Source organism: Apostichopus japonicus, chromosome 5 (genome assembly GCF_037975245.1).
Source record: "Apostichopus japonicus isolate 1M-3 chromosome 5, ASM3797524v1, whole genome shotgun sequence".
Classification (NCBI taxonomy): domain Eukaryota; kingdom Metazoa; phylum Echinodermata; class Holothuroidea; order Aspidochirotida; family Stichopodidae; genus Apostichopus; species Apostichopus japonicus.
In genome coordinates, this window is record NC_092565.1 from 12,287,544 (window position 1) to 12,314,393 (window position 26,850).

Below are 26,850 nucleotides of genomic sequence, written 5' to 3' on the forward strand. Positions count from 1 at the left end.
TATGCTATGCAAATCAACGAGTCACGTGTTAGTTGACGTAGACAGACAACCCCTAGATTGGAACCATCTCGAATTAGTGTCTAGTGTCTATTAAAGACATCCGGGGATCATAACCATGTCACGAGTGTTGTTATACACCGCTGCAGGACTAGGAAATATAATTGTACCAAACAAGTCAAAATAGATATACAAATCGTGACCTGCACTTAAGATTGTCTTGCGTAGGACCCGTTAGTACACGTCACAAGTATACAAAACCTGCCTCAGGACATTCTTTAAGTAATTCTGTAAGACAATTCACTTGTATCACGCCCCTTGACCTTGTCACAAAGCCCGGTAGACATGACACGATGTGTAGTTATATGTATATATTTATATATATATATATATATATAATGTGTTCGGTAAATTACCAGTTTCTGAAATGTTTTCGTCTATATATATATATATATATATATAGACGAAAACATTTCAGAAACTGGTAATTTACCGAACACATTTAATATATATTAACTGTAATAAGATATTGTATGTAAACATGATATATTGGTATCATTTTCAGGTCTTATTTTCCAATTTCTGAGGTAAAATGCAGTCGATTTTACTCCTTCGTCAAAACAAATGTATAAACTATATACTTAACGATCCATCTAGGAGCGTCTCGCGTAATGGTACTCAATGCTATAATTTATACCTAGATATGACAACTGGTAATCTGTAAACACCAAAGACGGGATTCGATAGAATAAATCAACATCGTCCAAAATACATTCCAACTGCAGGGGATAATTATGATGCACGCTGTCGCCATATAGCTATATCACAAAAATTAGTGAAATGTGAAATGTAGTATATATATATATATATATATATAAATAAAAAATATATATATATATATATATATTTATTTATATACAGGAATATATAAGTATATATATAATTGTGACCTTCAAAAAAATTTTTGTTGTGAAAAATTTCAATTTACTTGATTTCCGTGAGGATTTAGAATCCAATTTCCCTCGGTTATTCGTTCTGCAGTAATGCTTATATGGTGTTCGCTATGAATTTTCTGGTACCAGTCAGTAAAGAAGTATATATTTTTTATATATACTGCATATTCTACGGTCTCAAATAACATTTAACCGTGTACTTCAAAACTGTGTAAAGAACGAAAGGCTATACAACATCACTCTACGTGTGTTCTGTGCAAGTCTGCTGTTTACATGACGTAATAAGAACATGCATTTGGAAGGATGAGTTATTAAACATTTTTTTTATAAAACATTCAGGGGATTAACTTTTCACATTTAAAGGTCATCACTATTCGCCCGCAAAATCTTAACATGCTAAAATATGCTTGAAAAGTATATACTTTCCTGATAGTTCTGAAATCGTCGAATTATTTCCAGAAATCGAGAAGTGTTGAATTTAGACGATTCGATGCATCAGTTAGGACAAAAAGATTAAAGATGGCGGTATGATGCTTTGTTGAAATTGGAGCATAGGTGACCATAGTTTGACTTTCTAGCATATTTTGGGGCAATACTGATGACCTTTAACCCTGCACCGAGGAGTGACGTCATCGTCACTTAAGGCTTAAAGCGACCATTCTGGAGGTTTTACCACATATATTTCTAAGCTGATTGTCATGAAAACTCGTACAGCTATTGAAAACGACTATATAACACTCATTTGATTTTTCTCTCTTTTCTTGGACAAGACTTATCCAGACTAAAATTCTGCTTCATGTCAACCCTGCGTTCATGGTATATTAACAGTGTTATTGTAAGTTTTGCATGGACAAGTTGGTATAGACATCACCATCCAAAATAGGATATTTGTAACAATTCAGACCCTGAAAATCATATCAAATTTAGAAAAACACAGCCTGCAGCCAACTGTTGACATTTGGTAGTACCTATCAGTTATCGACTTTTTATGCAGTTGTCTATAGTGAGTGGCAAATTACTTGGGTGACAGAAATACTCCACGCTGCAGTTTGAACACCCCCTTCTTTGTGTGTAATTTGCTCTAAGAGGATAGATACGTCGATATCAAAGCTAACTGAAGTTGGCTGGAGCTCGGCCAGTTATAGCTATATGTCGTATTTGCGAAAGTGGAACTTTTTAAGTACGATTGATTAGGCAAGTGTTCTGTGAACAATTCCTCTTTCTCTTTTGACGAGCGCAAGTTTAGCAACCGATTGCCTTATTCGTCCATTCGTGCATTAAACTGAAAACGGGCACATGTGATCACCAAGAGTTGTTTCTTTCGTCTGTCTGTATTTGATATATTTTACCATTTCATAATTGCTTGAGATTTAGATGATATCTTATGAAGTCACAAATTATGCAATTAAATGATTAATCGTTCGGAGTAATTTAAACAAAATTTGGAATGAATTTGGTAGGCTTAATATGAAATCGCTTTGGCCAGTTTGTGATAGTAAACACTGCGCCATATGTCTAGACTGGCGCATGACGAATGACGCATGATGCGTGAAATAAATAAATATATATATATATATATATATATATATATATATATATATATATATATATATATATATATATATATATATATATATATATATATATATATATATAAATATATATATATATATATGTATATATATATATATATATATGTATATATATATATATATATATATATATATATATATATATATATATATAAATCGGTGATTTACCTCCTTTGGGAGTGACTGTGACCCCTGAAGACGAAACCTATCGGAGGAGTGTAAAGTCTTCCTCATTGTGGTTCATTTTTGAGGTTAGAATTTTACGTGTATCTATATAAATTGATTAGATCATGGGAAATATTTTCTATATCTAGAGTATACTATTAAACAACAGCTCCTTTAAACACTCTCAAAATCATGAAACTTTAACAAACCGCGCAAACGGTCATGCCTTCTTTGAGATGCTTCTTTTTCTCTTTGCCAATAAATCAATTTATTTTGATGTAATGGAAGTACAACATTGTGTTAATGTGATAGCCTAACATAGATATGATAACTTACCTAACAGGTATTGTTTTACCTGTGTTTGTAATAAAAATGTCTGTAATCGTACTTTGACGTCAACAGATTCTCAAGATTTACTTTCTTCTCCTACGCAGCTGCATATACGGGGTATTAAGATAGGTCTATAAACGCCTATCTTAAATGTAGCATTACGCGTTTGGTTATAAAAGCGGACTATACTCAATGACCATCTACGTCGCCGTTAATTACCCGGTTTCATTAATGCTAGGCGAAACGTACTGTCAAATCATCACCATCAGAAGCTTAGTGTAATGGACCCAGTATTAGGATATTGTAAACAAAGAAGTTATCACCCACGTCAAGACCTATATACTCAGTGCAGACAGGTTGCATTTATATAACGATTCATTTTATAGTTATTTAAACATTCGTTTTACTTGCGGGGAATTTGAGATATATAATAAGATATATAATTTATATAATTCACACTCGTCATGTACATAATTCTGCATCTGCATTTCAGCAGCTACTTAGTCAGTACGACCCATGATTGTGGTCTCCGGACTATATCCTAGTTGCGATATGTACATCTCATCGACGCCATGAACGATCATCCTCATTATTTATAAGCAAATATATAAATATATATATATATATATATATATATATATATATATATATATATATATATATATATATATATATATATATATATATATATATAATATTTGTCATTTTAGTGACGTCCTGGCTGTATGTATAGATGTAGGGTATGCCTATGTGCCTTTAGTGTAAACTATATACATATTGTGATTTTGATATAATTAATATCTTATCAAAACAGTACGATTTTCCTCTTTTTATTTTATCATTAATCGTGGTTCTTTATCATTTGCTTAGTTGTATATCTATTCTGCAGGTGCGAGTTGTCCAGGACTGACTTGCTTAACTCTCCATGACCATCAGTCGAGTCTTTGTAACGCCACATTTCCCACTCATCAAATAACTCTACGCCCCATGTATCAAATAAAGAAACATGTAATATGAAATGTTTCCCCGCTTTCATAATTTATCTTTATGGACTGCAGGGTTGGTTGTTGTGGAGACACGTTGCGGGCCAGACGTGATGTATCGCTGCAGCTATACATGGTGAATTAGGTCCCCTGTAAACAGAAGGGTTCCCATCTAATGTTACTGCCACTTAGCCTTGTCACATGTATAGATGAAATTTGAATTATTGAGAGTCAATAAGACGTGTACTATATGCGGTTACATATCATGGACGTGTCATCTGCTGTTATCTGCAATAGCAATGTGTACAGTAGCAAACTGTACGGTAGTTACTATTAATGGTCACCGTGGTAACTCGATAGGGTAAATAAAGTTATATCTGGAATTCTACTTAGTGAGTTCAATAATAATATGACCTTTCTTTTTGGAGGTCACAGATCATTTGAGATCGGCAGAAGAAAGTATATACATTGTGTATGAAGTCGACTTGCAAATCACCCCTCCCCACCCCCCCCCCCACCTAGCTCCTCTATGAATGTAAAAGAACCCGGCTGATAACATGAATTCAACAATGAATCTTGTGTAAATGCTTGAATCGCCTACCTGCAATGATAAGGAATCATTAATCCTCTTGGCATTCTATCATTCAGTAGTGTGTCGTTTATATATACTTTTTAATATTGTCATCCTCCAGGCTGTAATATTTCATCACAGTCTTCACGCGTGAATGTTTTTTAGTTTATTTTTATTACAGATTAAAGCTGCAGTTACTTCTTGCAAAGCTATAAATTTATGAAATAAATTCGCGTTTTGAAAATTGTCGCATATAAGGTTAATAGCCCATTGGCAGATCAACTGCAGTTTTATCTAGACTTCTTTCTTTGATTCCGGTTGATATCAGAATTGATCCCTGGCCATTGATCTGTGTATAGACCAATACGTTTAATTTAACGATATATGTTACATTTTCAGCAACGACAACAAAATCGTTATTTATAAAATGTTATTACACATAAAAAAAAGATGAAGATGAAGAAGAGGAGTCATGTAAGGGAACGCGGTAAACATTTTATGCCACAGGGTATCTATAGATGTGTGCATTAGAATGCTTTCATGGCTACATAAAAGTAGGCTGTGATTTGTGGCTATACTGTACATTTGCACAACAATTTAAAAAAAATGTATTTTCCGGTGGACAATTTACGTCATAGATCCATGGTTCAATGACTTGAGAGAAGAGTTATAAAGAAAACACAGAGTAGTGTGGAGCATTAAAGTATTATATGATAAGACAGAAGACAGAATGTTAATAATCCTATAAAGTAATCAATGAGTCTGATATGGTTACACCGACACGAATGTTAACTTCCAAAGTATACGTCTGCTATCAGCCTAAGGCTAACACTATAAAACAACATAAACTATCCAGATAGGCCCATATATATATATAACACGTTTAAAGCCTGAAGTTGGACTGAAGTTGAGAGCGGATCACGCTGTTTGGATTTGGATTTTTGTTTTTCAAAAAATCTTGTTTGGTTGAGATTATGTCTTGAGCAATTTTAGTAGTGTACCTTGCATTTCTAGTGTCTGACACCAGTCTGTTATTATGCAATATCCGGCGGCCGAAAACAAGACAACGCCTATTTGAATGGACGTGGGTGGACCTATATACACAAACCTACACAGAGCTGCTCTGATCAACAAGACGACTTCAAACCCCGAGAACTTGAAATCCAAATAATATTTCGTCCATCGCCGCCTTCAAGTGTGATCAGAAGGCACCAATTAACTTCTAGGCTATGGTTTGAAATCAATAAATAAACATACCTATATCTATATATATCTATATAGATATCTATATCTGTATATATATATATATATATATATATATATATATATATATATATTTATATTTATATATATATATATATATATATATATATATATATATATATATATATATATATATATATAGATGGTTTGAACTCAGCTGGGCAACCTTGGGAGTTTATTGAATCTATGTTCTTGAAAGTAAGAATGCGACATTAATTCTATTCATGCATTCACTGTGGTTAGACTATTAAAATCTTCTCCGTAATGGTTGTCTCCTAAGCTGACTTTGATTGGTATCTCACGAATTGCTATAGACATCACGTGGTTCATGAGTGAGGCCTGCGATTGTTTTTTGTTTTTGTTTTTTTGTTTTTTTGTTGTTGTCTCGGTTTCAATTTCCTCCCAACAAATGTCAACTTTCGACAAGTGACTTTTTTTGTCATCATTGTCCTCTTTTTGGCCCTGGTCCTCGTCCGTTAGTCATCAACTATTCTTAACTTTGGATCATGTTATTTGGAATAAAATCAACCAGAAAGCACTACTTCATGAATAGTCAGTCACGCTGAAGGAAACACATGCATTCATAATAACAGTGAGCTTATCGACGGATGTCATGTTCAACATGTCAGTTGATTAACATGTTGCTCATCCATGAGTAGTTCTTCAGAATGCAATCCTCTCTAATAACATTACTTAGTACAAAAAAGATGAATTTTTAAACTTATCGACGTGGTAAGTCGTGAATATTTATATAGGGCCTCAGCTATATACTACTTAACTTGTGTATCAAAGATTGTTGGAAAGGCTTTTTCTAAAGTTATACGAATGGCTTCTCGTCTGTTGAGGGGGGGGGTGGGGGGCATGATCGGGTTCAAGAAATTTGCTTCCCTTTCTAAGCTCCTTATGTCAACTTGTCAACAGTGCTTGGCTTGAATTCTTGAAAGTGGTCTGGTTTTTTTATTACAGAGTGTGAAAGTTAATCAAATGGCGTTAAAGCAAGAACGCTTTACATAACAAGAAATAGTGTACTTTTTTTTAGCTATTTCCATCATAACTTAGGAAATACGTGAGGTGAAGTTTCTAGAAACATAGTTCCTTTTCCGTGAAATATATTGTTAGTGTAATATCGAATATGTTATATATGTTAATATAGAATATTCGTAACGTATCCCCGAAAAGGAGGAGGGAAAGAAGGAGAAGAAGAAGGAGAAGGAGAAGGAGAAGGACGGAGAAGGAGAAGGGGGAGTAGGAGAAGCGGGAGAAGGAGGAGAAGCAGGAGAGGGAGAAGCAGGAGCAGGAGGAAATTGGAGAAGGAGAGAAAGAGAAGGAGGGGGAAAGGAAGGAGAAGGAGGAGAAGAATGAGAAGCAGGAGAAGCAGGAGAAGCAGGAGCAGGAGGAGCAGGAGCAGGAGGAGGAGAAGGAAATCGGAGAAGGAGAAGAAGGAGAAGGAGGAGAAGGAAGTGAAAGAGGAGAAGGAGAAGAAGATGGAGAAGATACATTCTCTGTATTCTTAGTCTGTAGAAAGGGTAATTACATTGTTACTTCAAGTACCATGTTCTTTTGTCTTTTTTCTTGTTTCTTTTCATTTTGCCGTAAAAAGAAGTTTAGATTACAATTCAGACAAGAATATTTTGTTTTCTCTTAACGAGTCTCAAGTGCCAGTTTACTATTTCATCTATATGACAGCTGTGCCTGTTCTCAGCATCTTCTTATAAGAACATGAGCATCTCAAACTGAAGGAAAGTTAATAAGTTAATAAAGTTAATAAAATGTACGGTATAGTATGCCTTGTGAAGTTGATTGCCAGAGAAGCGAGTAAAACTTCACACAATGCACTATGACGATAATAAGGACAGGGAAACAAACAGAACATGTTGGAACCTATGTTGGAAACTATATATATATATATATATATATATATATATATATATATATATATATACATCTGTAACCAACCACTGAGCATAAAAATCTGCGGCAATGCTAGAAATATTTATTTAGAATTTACTTAGAATTACACTTTTAGTAGGAGATGATTTTTATCATTCACTTTCTTCATTTCATCACGAGTAACGAGTTTGTAGGGGTGTAATGTTGGGGCGATCGGACGGGGGTGGGGGGGCGGGGTGGTACTGGTCACGTTTAGTTACGGTGTGTTTGGCAGTGCCGGGTCTGTAATCGACTTGACCATTTTACGAGAATCATGTTAAGGAACATTATAACTAACACAGCAAGTGGAACGCAGTCCTTCTGTATTAACTATACTTTTTCTCTATTGTATTTTTTCTTCCCCTTCTTCAATTTCACAAGATGTAAATTCTGATTCATATAGTATTTATACTGCATGGGGTGGTAGCAATCATATGATAACTCAATGTTGAAGCTATAATGGTGTTTATTATTGCCATGTTATGAGTGCAAACATGAGTTGAAATATCTTGTTGGTAACAACAGTCAAACCTGCATGAAACTTTAGTCTTTGGCAGCCTACTTTACAATGTTCTCATATAAAGCGTGGCAAGGAATAATTATGCCCAGGGGTGTACATGTTCTTTTTTCTTTAGTATGTTTTTGTTCCACTAGGTCGTATTTTTCATTTTGAAGCAATCGTTCTTTCAAAAGATTTTATTTGTATAAATTTAATAAAGATTTTTAATCAATAACGAATTGTAATTTTTTGTTATGATAGCCAACTCATAAAATAATGATCCGTTAGATTGTGGAATCCAATATTTTGGCGTAGAATTATTATTTTCTTTTTATTTTGTTGATCGATGAGGGACAATAACAAACATGAAAATGACTCAATTTTAATAAAGAAATTTTATAAATCAATCAAGATCAATATTTCAATATTGAATAAAAAAATTCACAAAATACCAAGAAAACGTTAATAAGCATATACTCTGTATTAGTCAAACGTTTGAAGAACAGACACTTTAAAAATAGATGTCGGAACACACTGACGTTATTTAAAGTCAATATTTGAACCAAGAAGAAACTTCTCATTTCTTTTGTAATAGCTTCACATCAAAGTCAAAATTTATTGGGTATTTTTTTTCCTACTATGTATTTGTTAATTTTACTTTCTAAAGGATGGTTTAATAAAGTAATTAACATATATACGTACTGTTATTGATTCATTGATGAACACAAAGGAACAAAAGCCCCACAAAGGTGACGTATGATATATGTGACAGGTATTTTGTGTGACGTTCTAATAAGTTTTATAACAGTTTACCTCCAGGTTCGTTTATTTCACTTTTCCAGGATTCTGGCAAAACAAAAAAACCTCACAAAAATACCATCGGTGGTTCAAAATGCAAAATATGAACTATTGTCCTAGTTTTGAATATATCCACTTTTGAGTAATTGGTGGTGATTGGTTTTGTATAGGTCATTTTTTTTCTTTTATTTTAAGAGGGGGGGGGGGGTGCGGTTCACCAGTGCCCAAAATGTAAAAACTGGTTGGTGAATTAATGCTAGTTTTAAGGCGGTGCTAGTCTTCATTGTATTTGGGATGTCCTATATCGTCTGCTGGTTTAAGTCTTCCTTAAGTTTACGAAAAGATTAAACAAAATTATACTAAAAGTTCAGCATTGGTGAATTCTCATATTTGGTATATTAATGCCCATCTATATGGGCTGCTATTAGTTATGGTATAGAGGTAAATTTTTGTTCAGTGTAAGGATTATTTTATTGAAACTGCTTTTCTTAAACAAATTAAAGGAATTCAAAGTGAACACAAGAACATTTAAAATGGTCCATGTTGATCATATAATTTCAAGATTCCTGTTTTGTAACGTAAATTACCGATTCACTGAAGAGGTTAACTCGGTTGAATTAACTTCAAGATCGTTCACCTGCAGTTGTCAGGAGTAACGAACGTACATCATAGAGCGTACACTTTGGAACACAGACATTTGAAAACACCTTTCCCGCCCCATCCCTGATGGGGAGGATTGTGGTGAGCTGTGAGCTGGAGTAATAGTAATATCACTTTAATTACTTCGAATGTATAATGGTTTAATTTGAAAAGAATGTGTGTAATTAATATTTTATATCGTTATCAGGTAGTGTTTGGGGTCTTGGGGTTCGGGGGGGGGGCCTCCCCTCCCTACCCCCAATAAATTCATCATTAAACATAACAAGGAGAAAATCAACCCGCACGTTGATGTTTTAAAACTGATTCCAAAGTTACGACACATCATGATCTCACCAATATCAACGGGTCTCATGGTTATTCAGTGGATACATGACGTCAGGCCTTGTACGGTACATGACTCGTTACGGCAGATCGGTGCGTGGTCTCTTTCTTTTCCTATGTCAGGCAAAACACAATAGGTGATAGTCAAATTGTTTTGGACACGTTCACGTAAAATACATTCTAAAAACGTTGGGCAAATAATTTACCCCAACATTTGGCTAAAGTATATATTGCCTCAAAATAAACAATATATAAGACAAATTTTTGACCCATTCATCACTTTTTGTCAATAAAATTATTTGGTTAAACCGTCGTTATTTTACTTGCTTTGTGGCAGCAAAACCTTAGCCAAATTAAATTTGGTTGGCTTGCCATACGTATCCATGGTGTTGGGTAAAAATAATATTTGCTCAAAACTCTTAGAGTGTATATAGAGAAAACGCCAAAATCAGCTCACAAAAACTGATGACGTCTGCGTCACTGATGAGGAGCGTCTAATGAAAAACGCCAAAAAAAAAAACTCTCAGCAGATATCAATATTATGATTTTAAAATATGTGAAATGTATACTTTCTGTATAGAACAGAGTACGCACACATATATCCATAGACCTACACACGTCTATGTTTACATTATAAACAGCGGACATTTTGTTTATTTGTTTGTTTGCGTGTTTTTCTGAAAACGTCCTTTTATAGAAAACAGTTGTTTGGAGTCTTTAATTCCTGATACTGTATAACATTCATAACTTCATATCGATATACATACAGGACAAGATATAAAAAACTAATGTGGTATAATGTAAAAAGGGGTTCTTTTTCAATTCAATTTAATTCTGTAGAGACGTTCATAATAGCCACGAAAAAGCAATTCCTGAACTGGCACTACTTTGCGTCCATATATTTTACCTCCCGCTGTGATTTTTGTCTTTATGTTGTTGTTGTTGTTATTTGCTCGGAAGCAGAGATCTACTTAAGCGAGGAAGGAAACGTGAGAGAGAGCTTAGCGATCATAGCATCAATTTAGAATTGCCTGTAGGTTTAAATCCAATCCGTTAATCTGAGAGGGATTTATATTTTTTAGTTATGGAAGAGCCTATGATCCATATAATTTGTTTTAAGGCTTTGTATGAAGCAGTTAATTTTTTATTGCAAATTGATAAACATTAAAACCCGAAGTACATGAGATTGATCATAAATTTCAATTCGTTATTAAAAGTAGAACAACATCAGAACATTCGAAATGAAAAAGAAAGTAAATATTATTGATCTGAAACAGGCTTTTGCCTCTTGTTCAAGTCTATTTACAGATTATTTTGTTCAGTAGTCAGTTGTGACTCTGCATGGCATTGTATTGTATATAGTTGTTTTAATCGGGATATCACGCACATTGCTGTAATTACATGTATCGTAACGTAGCGTTATCAGTTTCAGAACATGAACTGAGATGTAATTAAAAGGAGAAAAGAATTACCTCATAATAAATATGAATCATTAAAGCCATATCGGAAAAAATTACCACAGGTATAGAGAGAAGATTATTTCTGACATAATCGAAGTAAAAATTTAAACTTTGTTCATTGAATAGTTAAGAAGTCACACTGGCTTGACTTTATACCCATAAGTTTACCACATGTTGGATATGGAGTTTGATTCCAATGTTGATTTGTTTACTAACTGTTTGATTCACTAATGTAATTAATCCTATACACTGCTTTGTTGTTCCATCCAAACCATCGGTCGATGAAACACACGTGCGGTTATACTGGCGATAAAATTCTAGAAACTGGAAAATCTTTTCAAGCGAAGGAGATGCACTTTATTATAGAGCGCCTCGCGCTCATTATATCAATTTCGGACTACCCCGTTATGAGAATAAATCAGTCATTTGTCACGTTTAGAAGATAATTTACCATCCATCCATGCCATCGAAGCAGAAACATTTGTTCATTTTATTATAAACATAGTAATAAGGAGTTCAGAAGAAAGAGTATTTGAGTCGCATTTGTTGAGATAAAGAAAATCCGTCATTTCCTAAAATTGTAGGACCTACATTTCTGAAGAAAAACATGTATGTATATATATATATATATATATATATATATATATATATATATATATATATATATATATACATATACATATATATATATATATATTTTTTTTTTTTATTTATTTATTTATTTATTTATTTTTTGTTTATTGATATATTTATATATACAGATTGTTATTTCTCGAATAACCTAACCAATATTGACGATGACGTCAGAGAAAGTTGATGGTTGCTTCCAGACTTGAAGGAATGAGTACAATGTCTGAGTGTCAGTACAACGTGTACAAGGTCCCGTGTAATAGTACAATCAAGTACAAGGTCACGTGTACGGGTGCATACAGGTATATAAGACTAAGGCCTCGAGTAGATTTACGAGTGTTTGGTTTTGATTTTGTTGTTTGCGAGTACCAATCTGAGTACACATAACATGAGTACGAGTACAGCTAAGTCACTAGTCGAGTATACGAGTAGAGATATATATTGATTTCAGTATACGTGTATGGACTAGAGTACCACAAGTCTGATTGATTCCATGCTTTGAAGTTGCCATTCTCCCGTAAAGCTGCATCATACGTCACGCTCGATATGGGTTAACATATGATAACATTAACATAGATGTAAGGTATACCGACAGACGCACCCGTAATGATCTTTAACCTTTGATTCACGAAATTCGAAGCCTTGGGCAGAAAGAGACCTGCCAAATCGATTTTCAAATGTTTACAAATGAGGCAATAAGATATGACCTTACCTTTTTGGGGACACAGAACTTTCTTCGTTGTATTATATTAGTAACAGTCACATAGATCTGTCATTTGATTGACGGGGCGGGGAAGGGGGGGGGGCTTTTTACCAACGTATACAAATCGTTTGACAAGATTGGTACAAAGGTACGATTTACAACTTACAATTTTAAATGGCTGGCCACGTCTCGGTTGGTTTGGATTCGATATACAACATAAATGGTACCTTATCATTTTAATCTATAGAGTCATACAATTAAGGGAACTGTTATTTGCATTACAAAATACCTATCTCCAATGGAGTCGGATTATCTCGCTTTATTCTTGCCATTACGGCATCCCATAAGCTCTCGCCGACTTCAATTGTCGTAAATCTCAGTCGATATCATTCAGGAAATGCTCTTTAGGTGTTTACAGGCTATAAGCAAGAATAAACAGAGACTAAATCACTGTCAACCTTCGTAACGTAATTCTGTACTGGCTTAAAGTTCGTATGCAGCTACACTCGATAAATAAAACTATATTTTCTCTACATAGAAAACGCAGCCGAATGCCTGACTACAAACAGTAGCTTCATTAATTAAATTAAATTAGTTTGGATATATATGTATATATATATACATATATGTATAATATATTAATATATATTATATATATATATATTTATATATATATATATATATATATATATATATATATATATATCATCTATTACAACGCAGTACTTTGACTATTGCGTAAACAATAATCTCAAATACTTTTCTATATAGTTTAAGTACTGCACATATTTCATTTGTTGTTTCACTATTATAAGTTTATTAATTTATTTATAGTCTTTCAGTCATTCATTTTCATTTCAAAAACAAAAGGATAGAAAAAGGTAAGCTATTTTTGCTTCCATGTATATAGTAAGGTGGTTGATTTACGACATCTTCGTGTATAGGTCAGAGACCCCTTTTGGCCTTTGCGAGAGGACCGTCCTTAGAAGTTATCAATAAATCCCGAGTGTGCAGTGGGCATCGCCAGACATATCATGTGGTCCCTGGTCATTTTGAGTATTTCATATATATAGATATTGAGGACGGTATAAGTTATACGATAAAATAGTGAAAAGAGCTTTTGATGGTGACAGTAAAATGCGTGTTGCTTCAACGTATGGAACGCGGTTCAGTTTAGCCAAAGCAAAACCAATAAGTAGCTAATTTCTTTTTACAAATAGGCCCTACCGTCAATTTAATTAACAAAATACTAGAAATTAGAACAGAGTCACTATATTAATCTTTAATAATGATCACAGAAAGCTACACACACACAGCTCTACCGACGGAACTGCTCTTATGAGTTGGGATTTTGTAGCAACATACCGCGGTATGCAGTACCGTATATAAAAGTTGTAAATCGTACCCTTGTTTTAACTTAGCGACACACCGCGGTATATGCTGTACCGTATACACTTTGTAAACATATAACATTGTTATTTAACCTTTTAACTGTTTTAACTAATATTGTTTACTAACAATTTTTTGTTAGTGTTTTCTGGAGACGTTTTCCTTGCCTGATCGTTAAATGTTACATTGTAGTTGTTATCCAAAACAAAACTCCATTATCTTAATAACATTTTAACAAATTTAGGGCAGAATTAAGGTATCCAGTTATGGAGTATTTTGTTGGCATGATGACTAATTACAGGAATAAATCGCTAACACGGATACTTGTAAAAGATTGGTCGGTTGCCAGGTTGCATAATTACTTCACTGCAGCCTTAAGGATTCTGCTTGTTTTGCGTCTAAACATCAACATATCAACCGAGGATTTGCGAGCAAACCCTCTCTTCTCCAAATCTGTCCATTTTAGTTCCTAATTGAGAATTTATGATTTGCTAATAGTTTTTGTTAGCTTAAAGGCAAAAACTATCTCTGTATAGTATAAATATTTAAGAACTAGCCCTACGGCGAGAGTATAGTTTACAACGTCTAAACAGATTGAGCTATAGCATAGCGGTGAATTAGGACGTTGGTTGTCTTTCTGTAACAGATAAGAATAAAGTTTATATATATATAGACATATATACATATACACGCACATAGAGGTGTTATTCGCTAAACTTGGATACCAAATAAGTATTAAATCACTCAAAGGTAACTCGGAATGACGAGGAATTTGTTTATCCCAGAAATCCGAGAGACACTCCTCACAGAGTAAACATGCAAAGTTCAGGTCATATCTGCCATAAACTTTCTACTCTATCGGTTTTGTTTTGTTTGGATTTTTTCCTTTGTAGAGGAGGGATGTTTTTTTCATTTTACTTGTACCAAAGATGACAAACATTCTAGCCGACATTTCCTGCTTGGCCATATGTGACATATTAAATGTAAGTCATGGAGTCCAGACAAAACTGTCATATGTATTGACTTCTCTTTAAAATGATGGGTTTCCAATATACTTTTATTATACAAATACCCAGAAGAATACATAAACAACTCACGGAAAGGTAAGGGGGAGGGAGGGGGGGGGGTTGAGTTTCATATGTGGTATGCATGTAAACTATACCAGCTAGCTCAAAGTTACAAAAGACGGACAGCGTCAATCCTACCCTCCCTTCCAACCCCTTGCCATATAAACTCCCTATCATTAAATTAGTACATCAAATGATTACTTGAAGCGGAAATGCTCTTTCGAAAATGTTACAGACCTAGACCTATATAGGCTACCCAATATAAACATGAGGCTGCATGTTATATAATTACTTGGTATGTTTTTTTGTTTTTTTTTAAGATATTCACAAATGATAAGAAATGTGATAAAATATTGGGAATGTTCCTTGAAAGCAAATTTGAAGAGTCGGTCGATATTTTTCCCTTTTTTCTTCTTTTTTTGACCAGATATGATTTCGCTTTTAATTTCCTGCTTGCTCGGTTCTAATAACCCCAGCAAAAATAAAACTGTTTAAAAATAATCAACAACAGGACAGCGGCATATCGCCAGGGGCTGATCGAGGGCGAAACGGACTGTTTGCTAAACACGCCACTTTGAATGGAGACCCTTTGAGATTTAAAGAGTTATTGCTAAAAAGAAAGTACCCCGCGGTAGATGAAATGGGGGTACTATACTACTCGGTTTATCATATCAATTACCTTAAAGGGCACGGGCTATATCTTTAACTTAGCATGACGTGTCAAATGTGAATCTCACCGACAGACCGTACAGTATAGATTAAAAATTGGCTTACATTGAGTCAAACAATTAATTTATACTTATATAAGCGATAATAAGTAAAGAAGAGAACAGAGGAATATCTTTTAAAGGTGGTGGGTCGCTATAAAAAATAAAGATTATAAATTATATTTATAACCGCTGCGACGAGGCTTACTTTGATAAACTATTGGAAAGGCACGCATGTGTTATTTTGCCGTGGGAAACAATATTCGATAAACACTGTACATTTCTCTCTGTTATATATCTAACATGACGTTGAGAATATACACCGAAAACTTCAATTGCCTCCCTATACCACCTTCGAATAAGGATGACGAAACCTTCTCAAGTATTGAATTAAAGAATGCTTCTTGCACTTGACCCTTTGCAGGGTAAAACGATAGATAGACGTCTCGCGTATTAGTCAGGGTTATCCCCACCGTCCTGCGTTTTTCATTTCACGTATAGACTATTTCTCCATGTTTAGAAAGCTGAGCGTTCTCTGACCTGTTTTGCAATTCCGATATTGATGCATGGGGCCTCGGTGTCGTAAGCAGATTGGGGAGGATGCATGCTAACTTTCGTTTGAGCAACAAAATTTACGGAAGTAACGGACGTTAACGGTGTCAAATGATTCGGAATTTACAACCTAAAGCTATATCACGGTCAACCGATTCACATAGAGATTACAGTAGCTACTGTAAATCTTAAAGTTTTGTACCAGAGTAAAAACTGGACCGTGCTGATAAATCGGTAGCATGTGCTATAAGGATTACAGTAAGAACTGAGGATATGTGTAATCCCAACAAATGCATAAAGCTCAATACAACTTTACTGCTCTTTGAAAAAATAACTCAAATTGATTAAGTAAATTTATTCATACTGCATGCTGTTAATCTTATGTACTGATTACCGTGTGTTTCCTGAATTTTATTATAGAGCGATGAACTGTCACTTGAATGTTCCGCTCTGACGTGCAGGGAGGCACTATATGAAATAACAAATGTACGACGCATGCATGTGTATACTGGGAACGTTAGAATCAACCATGACTACTGGTTCATTTACATTGGCACTATACGGTCATCATGTGTGTTTCTCACTGCCCTGGTTAAAACGTGTTTAATTAATTATGGGTCAAGTAGAAGATCGATATTGAGAAGAACGTAAATATTTGGCATATCTTCATCAAAGTGGTAATACATTATCGGGTATAAGAGTAACAACATAAAAGTTAGGAAAACATACACAGATCACGCTATTCTCAAGTAATGACAGTTCCACGAAAGTATTTGAACAATCATCAATATAGTTCAAGGTGAACTGCAGCAAGCTGAAGCAAGTTTTGTTTTTGGAAGTTTGTGGACATAACAAAGTCGACGGCCACGGTTATCTTTATAAAAACTTCACAACAGCTGAGTAAACTGAGGCATGACGGGAAATTACTGGGAATGCTTTGATAGTGGCGGAAAGAAGTTGAAGGTATTCTTTAATCATATATTTGTTTTGCAATCATAAGATCCGCACTATCTTGCTCTGTCGCCGGCGACGACCATGTACGGGACAGTGTACCGTATGATATATTTCGCCTAGTCTACCGGCAAGGTAGTCAATACAGCCGTGAAAGCCCCTGGTGTATAGGTGGTAAGATTTGTAGCCCCCCCCAGTGGCGGAGCGTCCATACAGTCAGGGGGCGGATGCCGCCCCCCCCCCCCCCCGACGGACTCAAATGGACTGCTGGCGCCCTTTTCAGCTTTTTACCACTTTTTACTTATTCGCGAATATTTACTTTTTTATTGCGCTCTCATCTACCTGACATTGACATTTGTCACATTTTTGACACCTATTTATTCTTCGTTTATCTGCAAATTAGCCAGGAAAGGCCAGGAAAGGGTCATTTCCGGCGATCTAGGAAGTATCTTTACTCAAAAAAATTCTGTACGCTCCGCGCCAACCTGTGGTGGCGCTCCGCTTAGATAGCGTCGAAAGCGCTCCTACAGACCATTCTCGCCCCCCTTGACCAATACCCCTAGCTCCGCCACTGCCCCCCCTCCCTCACCTCAATTTTGGTACCTCCCTGGCAGTTTTACAAGCATACATCAAATCTATACACATAAATATCTACGATAATCTATACACACATACACCTACGATAATCCAACACCCCCCCCCCATTCGTCCCCTGTATAAGTAATGGCACCCAAACCACTAGTGTTGTCGGGATATATAAGATTCAAATGAACACCTTCAATTACCGTATTTTAAGACCGTAAATTTGCCAGAATCTCACCATCGATAACCAAGACAGTTACAGCGTATATACATGTATAGACTGATTCAGCAAAACCAAATTCCACCTTCATGTTCTCATACCCAGCGAACACAACATTCACGATGTCTGACCTTTTTGTGAAATGCTTAATATTTTATTTAAAAAAAAAGAAAGTCAAATATCTCATCGTTGGTGATATCATGAACAGCCCACGAGCTTGACAAGTCAAATGTACTAGCTGAGCTCATTGTTTACATTGCTTCTATGTAAATCTTCAAAATATCTCAGGCCCGTCAGGAATGGTACAAACACTGCCTGATGAGTGCGGTCTTCATGTAAAGAGGCTCAAGTTGGGAACTAAAATCCTAATATCTTCGTTATATAGGTATCACATCACAACTAGAGTAGTGCAAGTGTTCCTGAGAGGTTAACCATTGTCGGAAAATAGTCCTAAAGTGACCTACTGTATTGATTTTTTTTTGTTGGCATTTTCTGTGTCATCACCGCTCTTTTTGATGCTTGAATGTTGAAGAGGATGATGGATGTTGAAGAGGATGAAATAAACTACTGATGGTCTAGCAATATGGATGATTAGAGGTAATTTAAGGTATTTTAGGAAATCTTGGGTGAAACAAGAAGAATCCGCAGAGACAGCTGGCAAATGGGTTGGGGAGTACTATGCTAAACGCTGAGCTCTTCTACCTCAAACATTAAGCGATCAGTTTGGCAAAAGTTGAATGTGCTGTGATAGCCCACGCCATCAGCTATCATATGGTGGGTAGGTCATGTCAGTTGAAAACTTCTATCTATGCTCTATCGGCCTTGGAAAGTGACGAGTTTATAGTGTGTAAGTCAATGGGACGATTAATTGTGGTGCCACACCTGTGGTAGTTATAGCATCTTTGTCTACGGTATATACAGTGGCGGAGCGTCCATACAGTCAGGGGCGGATGCCCCCCCCCCCCCTGAAGGACTCAAATGGACTGCTGGCGCCCTTTTCAGCTTTTTACCACGTTTTACTTATTCGCTATTATTGACTTTTTTTATTGCGCTCTCATCTACCTATTGACATTTGTCACATTTTATTGGCGACGACACCTATTTATTCTTCTTTTATCTGCAAATTAGTAAGCAAGGAAAGGGTCATTTCCGGCGATCTAAGGAGTATCTTTACCCAAAAACTTCGGTACGCTCCGCGCCAACCCGTGGTGGCGCTCCACTTAGATAGTGCCGGAAGTGCCCCTACAGACTATTCTCGCCCCCCTTGACCAATACCCCTAGCTCCGCCACTGGGTATATAGCTGCAGGGCCTGGTAATGTATTTAATGCTGAAAAAAATCGCCAATATACTTAATAGTCTCTTTCCTATACTCTTCACCGTATTGGAGTGATCGTGTAATGTAAAATTGATAATTTTGTATGTAAATACGGAAATTGTTCAAGAAATGCAAAGTTAGAAACATAGAGGAATCTTGCAGTCTGGGAAAGGTGGTCTACACATTTGAGAAATTGTGATATGGTTATGTCTGCCTAGTTGTCCAAAAACAAATGGTGTTGCTTTTTACAAGTTATGACAGTCATAAGTTATGTTAAAAATTGTCCACTTCTTTGAGTTCTTCAAATATCAGCAATGTTTTGATCTTTCTCCCGGATATTAAGTGACCCTTTCCAAACATTTTGGCGACCCTATAGAGGGCCGCGACTAACAGTAGGAGGAAATTGGCTCTAACAGTACTGAAGATGAAATTTAAAAGAGGCATAAAACCAGCTACCATTGTTATCTTAAGATGGTCGCTGATATTATAATGACGATGACAAAGACGATGACACAAATGACATTAATGACGATGACGATTGCAATGACGATGATGATCTCAGTTAGATAACTGTGACAATAAATCACTGAATCCTCTTACTTTCTCTCTTCTTGATAATTAACTTGCTCTGTCTTATCCTCGCTGATCATTTTTGTAACCTGCAAAATAAATACAGACCATAACATGTTTTAAATTTTGCTGCGTAACATTAGAGTTTATAAATATAATATTCTTTTTATGAAATGTCTTTAGTTTATAGTAGCCATGGGCGTGGACCGAAGGGGGAGGGGCACTTGCTCCCCCCTCCCCACATTCAAAGTATTAAAACAGCAAGAAATATCTCTAAATGCTACATCTCCGGGGGCTTCGCACCCTGGACCCCAAATTGGGCTCACAAACACATTCCAGTGAAATTGAATTCCTCTCTGAAAGTGTTTTTGCACGTTTAATCACTATAAGAGAACAATGAAAATCTATAAAGTGAAAATGTCTCAGCTGAAGTCCTCAGGACTCCCACAAATTCTTAGAATATACATTCTGGAGAAATTTAATTCTTCTCTCTCATGACATGTATTTTAGCGCTTTAAACTTGCTACGAGAGAACAAGAAGTCCCAGAAACACTACGGTCCCCCCTCTCTCCCGTGCCCTACTGTAGGACTTTTATATATTCCATAATGTAAAAGAAGAGTAACTCCCTTTTCTAAAATGCATTTGTGTGCTCTAAAACACCAGCAGGGGCCACGAACTATCTGAAAATGCTGCAGATGCTGGGGGCTTCGCCGCAGCCCTTTATTACCAACCAATGTCTTCACAATCGGATATATTCTTACATGAATATAGCTGTAATTGTACAGCAAATTATCCCATTCTAAAAAGGAAATCGGCCTTTCGCTGCAGTCGGTCTCACAAAAACCGAATCGGTCTCAAATCGATCGACATGTACGCTCCCTTGAGAGGGACCATCTTGTCTTGTTGCAAGTGGCTGGCTTCAACTAAGAAAGGCCTAGAGAGGCATACATCAGGGCGTCTAGAGGTGCCAAACATAAAATACAAACTCTACCCGAGCCAACCATGGTTTGGACTACCCTGTAAACGAACAGTGTCACTTTTTACGGTTAACCGGTTAATATTGTCATTATAAACCGGTAACCCGGTTAACTAGTTGGTCAGTTATTGAAAACCAAAGTGTGCTTGTCCTCTATCTGTCGGGCTTTTTTTGTTCTGTGGACACCCATTTACATAAAATTAAGAGTTCATAAATATAAAGTTATAGCGATTTTATGAATGTCTTTAGTTTGCTAGTTACCATGCCTGCCAACAATCGAACAACATGATAGACTTACTGAAAGTTTTTAAAAGAAATTCAAACCTTGCATCAGATGAATAATGTTTTTACTCATTAAAATATAATATCAGATAATTACCTCAATGAGGTCTTTCTATATTATGTAGGTCAGTATAATAAACAACATGTTTTTCTGAATATAACTAATGGATGTAGTTTACGTTATAACAAAGAAATGAAAGGTTACCTTTATAATATTTGATATAATAAGAGGACATTTAAACATAATAAACAGGATATTGCTTTTCATGTACCGTTATTATGTATAATGCACTTTCTATGAATGCTACAAAAGTGGGTTGCTCGAAATTAAAGTGATAGGAACAATACACGACAAAATTACTTTTTTTTTAATATATATATATTTTTTTTACTCAGTATCGATTTCATGGTGGGGTACACCAGTAATTTGCCGCTTTCCCATTTGGCCTACTCAAATGTCAATCACGTCCAATTTCTTTCTCACGCAATACATATAAAATATATATATATACTTTTAATTACTTTATTTCTCTGCTCTTCATATATAGGCTAAGTTTTATTTGATTTTGGCGTTTTTCTTCTTTTTATTATATTTTTGTTAGGGTGTCGTGTGTAAGGGTCAAAATTCTTAGATATGTATTGATTCGTTAAAGCTAATATTGTCGTACGGAGTATATATTGACTTGTTCACATTGACGCGTCATGTCAACTACAGCTGCCTATATATACTAGTTTAGTGAAAAAACAAAATCATGCATGGCATTCGGTGTATGAAGGAGGCTTCAGAAGAAATTGATCTATAGGGAATGATGAGGGCATTCCGGCAATGTACATTCTTTACGGAAGGCGTATATGAATATATATATATATATATATATATATATATATATATATATATATATACATATATATATATATATATAAATATATATATATATATATATATATATTGTACTTACGATGAGGCGTGCATTGTAAGTACATACAGTTAGGCGTGTCATTATGTGACGTTATGTAGTAAACACGATATGATACATTATTATAATATAAGGATTGAATTTCATATGTAATAGGCTATATGTATGTTCAACTTACGGAAAGAACATGAGCCCTTTAGTTCTGTGGTGTAGGTTGCTGAAATCATCGGGTGACATGTGAAGACATGAAAGAAATGCAGAGGCTGTGGGATGCACCCCCTCCCACACACACACACACACACCACCCACACATACACACATATCATCCCCTCCCCCGCCCCTCCACACTCAAAAAGAAGGGAATGGGGGAGGTGGGTGACACCATATACATGGGATTCGACTTCAACGATCAACTCCCCCTCATTCCAGGGAGGGAGGGGGAGAGGTGTGTACGGGGGTCTCGAAATGGAAGTGTACGTAGCTTCAGTGTTTGACTAAATAACTTCCCCCTCGCTTCACTCTCACTTCCCCTACTAACTTACCCAGATACCACCCACACCTCGTCCGATTTCAAAATGAACTCAATTCACGTTTACGTCTTATCTTCTGTTCTTTTGCAGGTTATGTTGTACAGATCAGTGACTATGCCGCACCCCAGGCCTCTATTCTGACTCTACTATCTGTGGCTGCCGAGAGATATTTCGCAATTTGTACTCCATTTAAGGCCCAGTATATGTTCACAGCACGGAGAACATTGGCAGTTTGCATAGCAACGTGGGTTATTTCCATAGCAGCTTGCATACCGGCTATTTTCACTATTGAATATCGTGAATGCACTGCACCAGATGGCATCACGCCAACATGCATAGCATCAGTTTCATCGAATGCACAAGAAATGTACATTGTAATGGTGAATGTGGTGTTCTTTGCCGTACCTTGCATAGTTTTAGCTGGGATCTATTTCGTAATTGGTAAGGCTCTGCGTAGCCATGATATACTGATGGCGTCGGTCGCTCATCAGAACTCCTCGCGGTCGAGCTCAGACGCTGACAGCCGGGTGGACGGGCCAGCAGGAATATCGATAATCCAGCGGCTCATCTCGTGTAACGCTTGCGGCAAAACAAATTCGAAATGCGAGGGCAAAAACGTTTATTTTCAAATTCCTACGACAAAGAGAAAGTTGGAAAGGTTCTCCGTTAATGGTAATACCGCTGGTAGGCAACTCAACGGTTGTGATTACATCGAGGTAACAATGGCTAACTCTCAGCAAGCAAGATACGCCTCTCAAACAACTGACCGAGATCTCCCACCAATAGCAGAAGACGATAGGGAATATTATCCATTGCAGGCGACGGATTCGTTCCCATCGGATAGAACCTACGCGTCGTCGATAAGGTCCAGCCCGCTACCACAATCAGTCGGAAGAGCGACTACTAAAAGGAGGTCCCACGGTAAATTGATCGTCATGTTGGGTACGGTAGTGTTTGTATTCTTCATCTGTTGGTTGCCCTTAAGGGTCATGGCACTTTGGCAAATTTTCGTTTCAACGGAAGCCTTCAACAGTGTTAATTTTGATACACTGATGTTTATAATTCTATGTTCGCGCCTTCTTGTGTATATTAACTCATCCATTAACCCATTACTCTATAATCTTATTTCTAGTAAGTTTAGACGGGCATTCAAGTATACCGTATCGTGCCGCGAAATGCCTGCAAAACCAGGATTCAGCAAGCCACCCTCCAGTTCTTCGGTTGGGCATACGACAGGACGAGATAGGAAAATCAATATTTAATAACCTAAAAAAAATGCAATGACCGTTGTTACATTTCATCGCGTACAATCGTGTTTATTTCTCTGATTTTACATCAAGAGATGAAGTGTTAAAAGTTACTCTTTTTCAGCTAGCCGAGACATTGCACAAACCGGAGCTTTCTGTAAGATAACAATGATGTCATTATTAAAGAAAAATATAGAAGAGAGACGGAGCAGGGAAGCATTACAAACACCTCCCCGGGGCAGGGGGGCATTACAAACGTCTCCCTGGGCAATGAGGTATTACAGCAGCCTCCCTGGTCGGAGGTTGCCATGGAAATATACCAGCGGTAACCGCGAGTCATTCACAAGTGAAGCTTTGGATGGCGCTATGCTGTATTGGGGTGAACACATTATCAATTTATCCCGAATGATTATGTTTGGAACATGAACCTTTATGTACGGACTGTAGATGAAACCAATTGTTACAAATGAGGAGTGTTGCTTTGGGTTCGTTAAATGAGACTCTCGTGTAGAGGAAGGGTTGTCCCCCAGAAGAAAATTTAAATTAGGTCTATTTTAAGTAGATCTAAGTAAAAGGTTATGAAATAAATACTTTTGAAGTTAGACAAAAACCGACCATACGATTGTCCCCCCCCCCCACCCCCACTCCGAATGAACGTTTTTGTCCCGACTGATTATGAAGGTAGGGGGGGTGGACACCACTGCATGGAAACCAATGGTAAGGATTTAATTCATAAAATAGTCATAAGTCATAAATTATTCTCCCGAGGTTTTGCTTCGAAAAGAGAAAAAACAAGTTTGAAGTATAACCTACGCTTCTTTGTTCATTAGTTGTAATTAAAATACAATATTACATTTGGAAAGTTGTTGCACAACATGCGTGCATGTGTTCTCTCTATAGTATAGTTTCACACGAGCAACAAATTCTTTTCGGTTTCTTTTTTTGCGCTATCCTTTTCATAAGCTCAACGCAACAGTTTAAGCACGACAAACAATTCCATCATATTCAAGTTAAAAAGATGATGGCCATAAGGAAGTAAGTAACTTACAAACACATTAATGTATTTAAAAACTCGTACTTTCCCTAAGCGCCCTCAGTTTGATTCAAATTAGCCTTCTGCAGTATATTTATACAAATTTATATATATATATATATATATATATATATATATATATATATATATATATATATATATATATATATATATATATATATACAGTTTTTTCGCTGTTCTTGATTTTCCAACACATTACGATTTCAATTATTTATATATTCATTTGCCTTTGTCGTTTATCTCTTTCGAGATTCGGCTTTAGGAATAACAAATGATTTCGAGTTGGTTAGCATCATGTTTGAACTCTGGAGTAAGACAAAATATGTATGCGGGTGACAGGCGCCTATAGTGGAATTACGACCTTCCTCACCGGTTTCGAACGTCTGAACATACTGTCAACGTCCATAGGCTAGTGGTTAGGGTGTCTGCATATAAAGCGGGAGGCCCGGGTTCGAACCCCGGGGGAGGCTGTGGATACTAGTGGATGTGAACACATGATATCTTTCTCAGGTATATTTCTATATAGGCGTAAATAACTAACTTGCATGATAGGCTGTAAACCCTTTCCTCTTTTAACTTAAAGTATTTATGTTTATTTAATGGATATATACGTAGATCTATGTTTGAAAAGAGTTGTATAATATTTATTTACACAGATTAAACTTGCTTTTATATATAATTTTCACATTTTCCTGTGCTTATCTTATGTATTTTAAATTGTTAACGATCCCAACAAATTTTCTGACATTTTTGTTTGTTTTACAATGTGTGCCTTGGTATAATTATATGTTCGTACATCGCTCAACCTGCATATATATGATTTGTTTTCCCTTCAATTTGTTCTTTTCTGGTCTTTATCAAAATATATTAAATATTAGTAAAGTTGCCTCAAAGTATTCTCAGTTTTGTGTGTGTCTTTTATTACGCTGTTGGCATATTTTCAATCCAATTTGTTAACTTAAGATAAAAATCTCATGCCAAGATTTTTCCTCTCAAATCTCTTGTTCTTGAAGAGTAATTTGCCGGTTTGCATATTTTATGCAATGCAGCAGGCATTTAAATGGCTTAACATTACATAAACAGGCAATAGTTTACCAATTGCCAATATTGACACTTGACGTTGGATACCATGTAAGGATTATTTTATGTATATATAATTATATGATAATGTATATATATATATATATATATATATATATATCTATATATATATATATAAATTTATATATATATATATATATATATATATATATATATATATATATATATAGCGTTAGTTCTTTACTTAAGAGCAGATCTCGCCATCGGGTTGCTCTTTACCAGTAACGTTCTAGTTAATTCGTATATCTCAAGGTGAATAACTTGAAAACTTGAAGAGCTATAGGAACATAACCTGCGTTTTATTGTCTTGTTTAAACCGTGAAATATCAACTCTAGAAGTCTGCCTGAGGTCATCCTTTCACGTTCCAACCAAGCTAGTTAGAAAAGTGACACTTAAAACATAGGATTTTCCATCAAAAGTTAATACATGCCCATAGGCCAGGGTACTGGAATGACTGCATATCTAAGAAGGCTCTAGAAGTAGGCCCCCTCATCATTACATTTGAGTAATCACAAGCTCGGGAAACATTTGTT

At 35.9% G+C, this 26,850-nt stretch overlaps 1 protein-coding gene across 1 annotated transcript; it reads left to right on the forward strand.

Annotated features, from left to right (window-relative positions):
* Positions 1-5,041: 5,041 nt before the first annotated feature.
* Positions 5,042-26,285, forward strand: LOC139968163 (thyrotropin-releasing hormone receptor-like). The gene is made up of 3 exons (XM_071972558.1): positions 5,042-5,065; positions 7,104-7,380; positions 23,005-26,285. The coding sequence occupies exons 1-3, from the start codon at positions 5,042-5,044 to the stop codon at positions 24,174-24,176; spliced, it is 1,473 nt and encodes a 490-aa protein (XP_071828659.1). The 3' UTR covers positions 24,177-26,285.
* Positions 26,286-26,850: the final 565 nt, after the last annotated feature.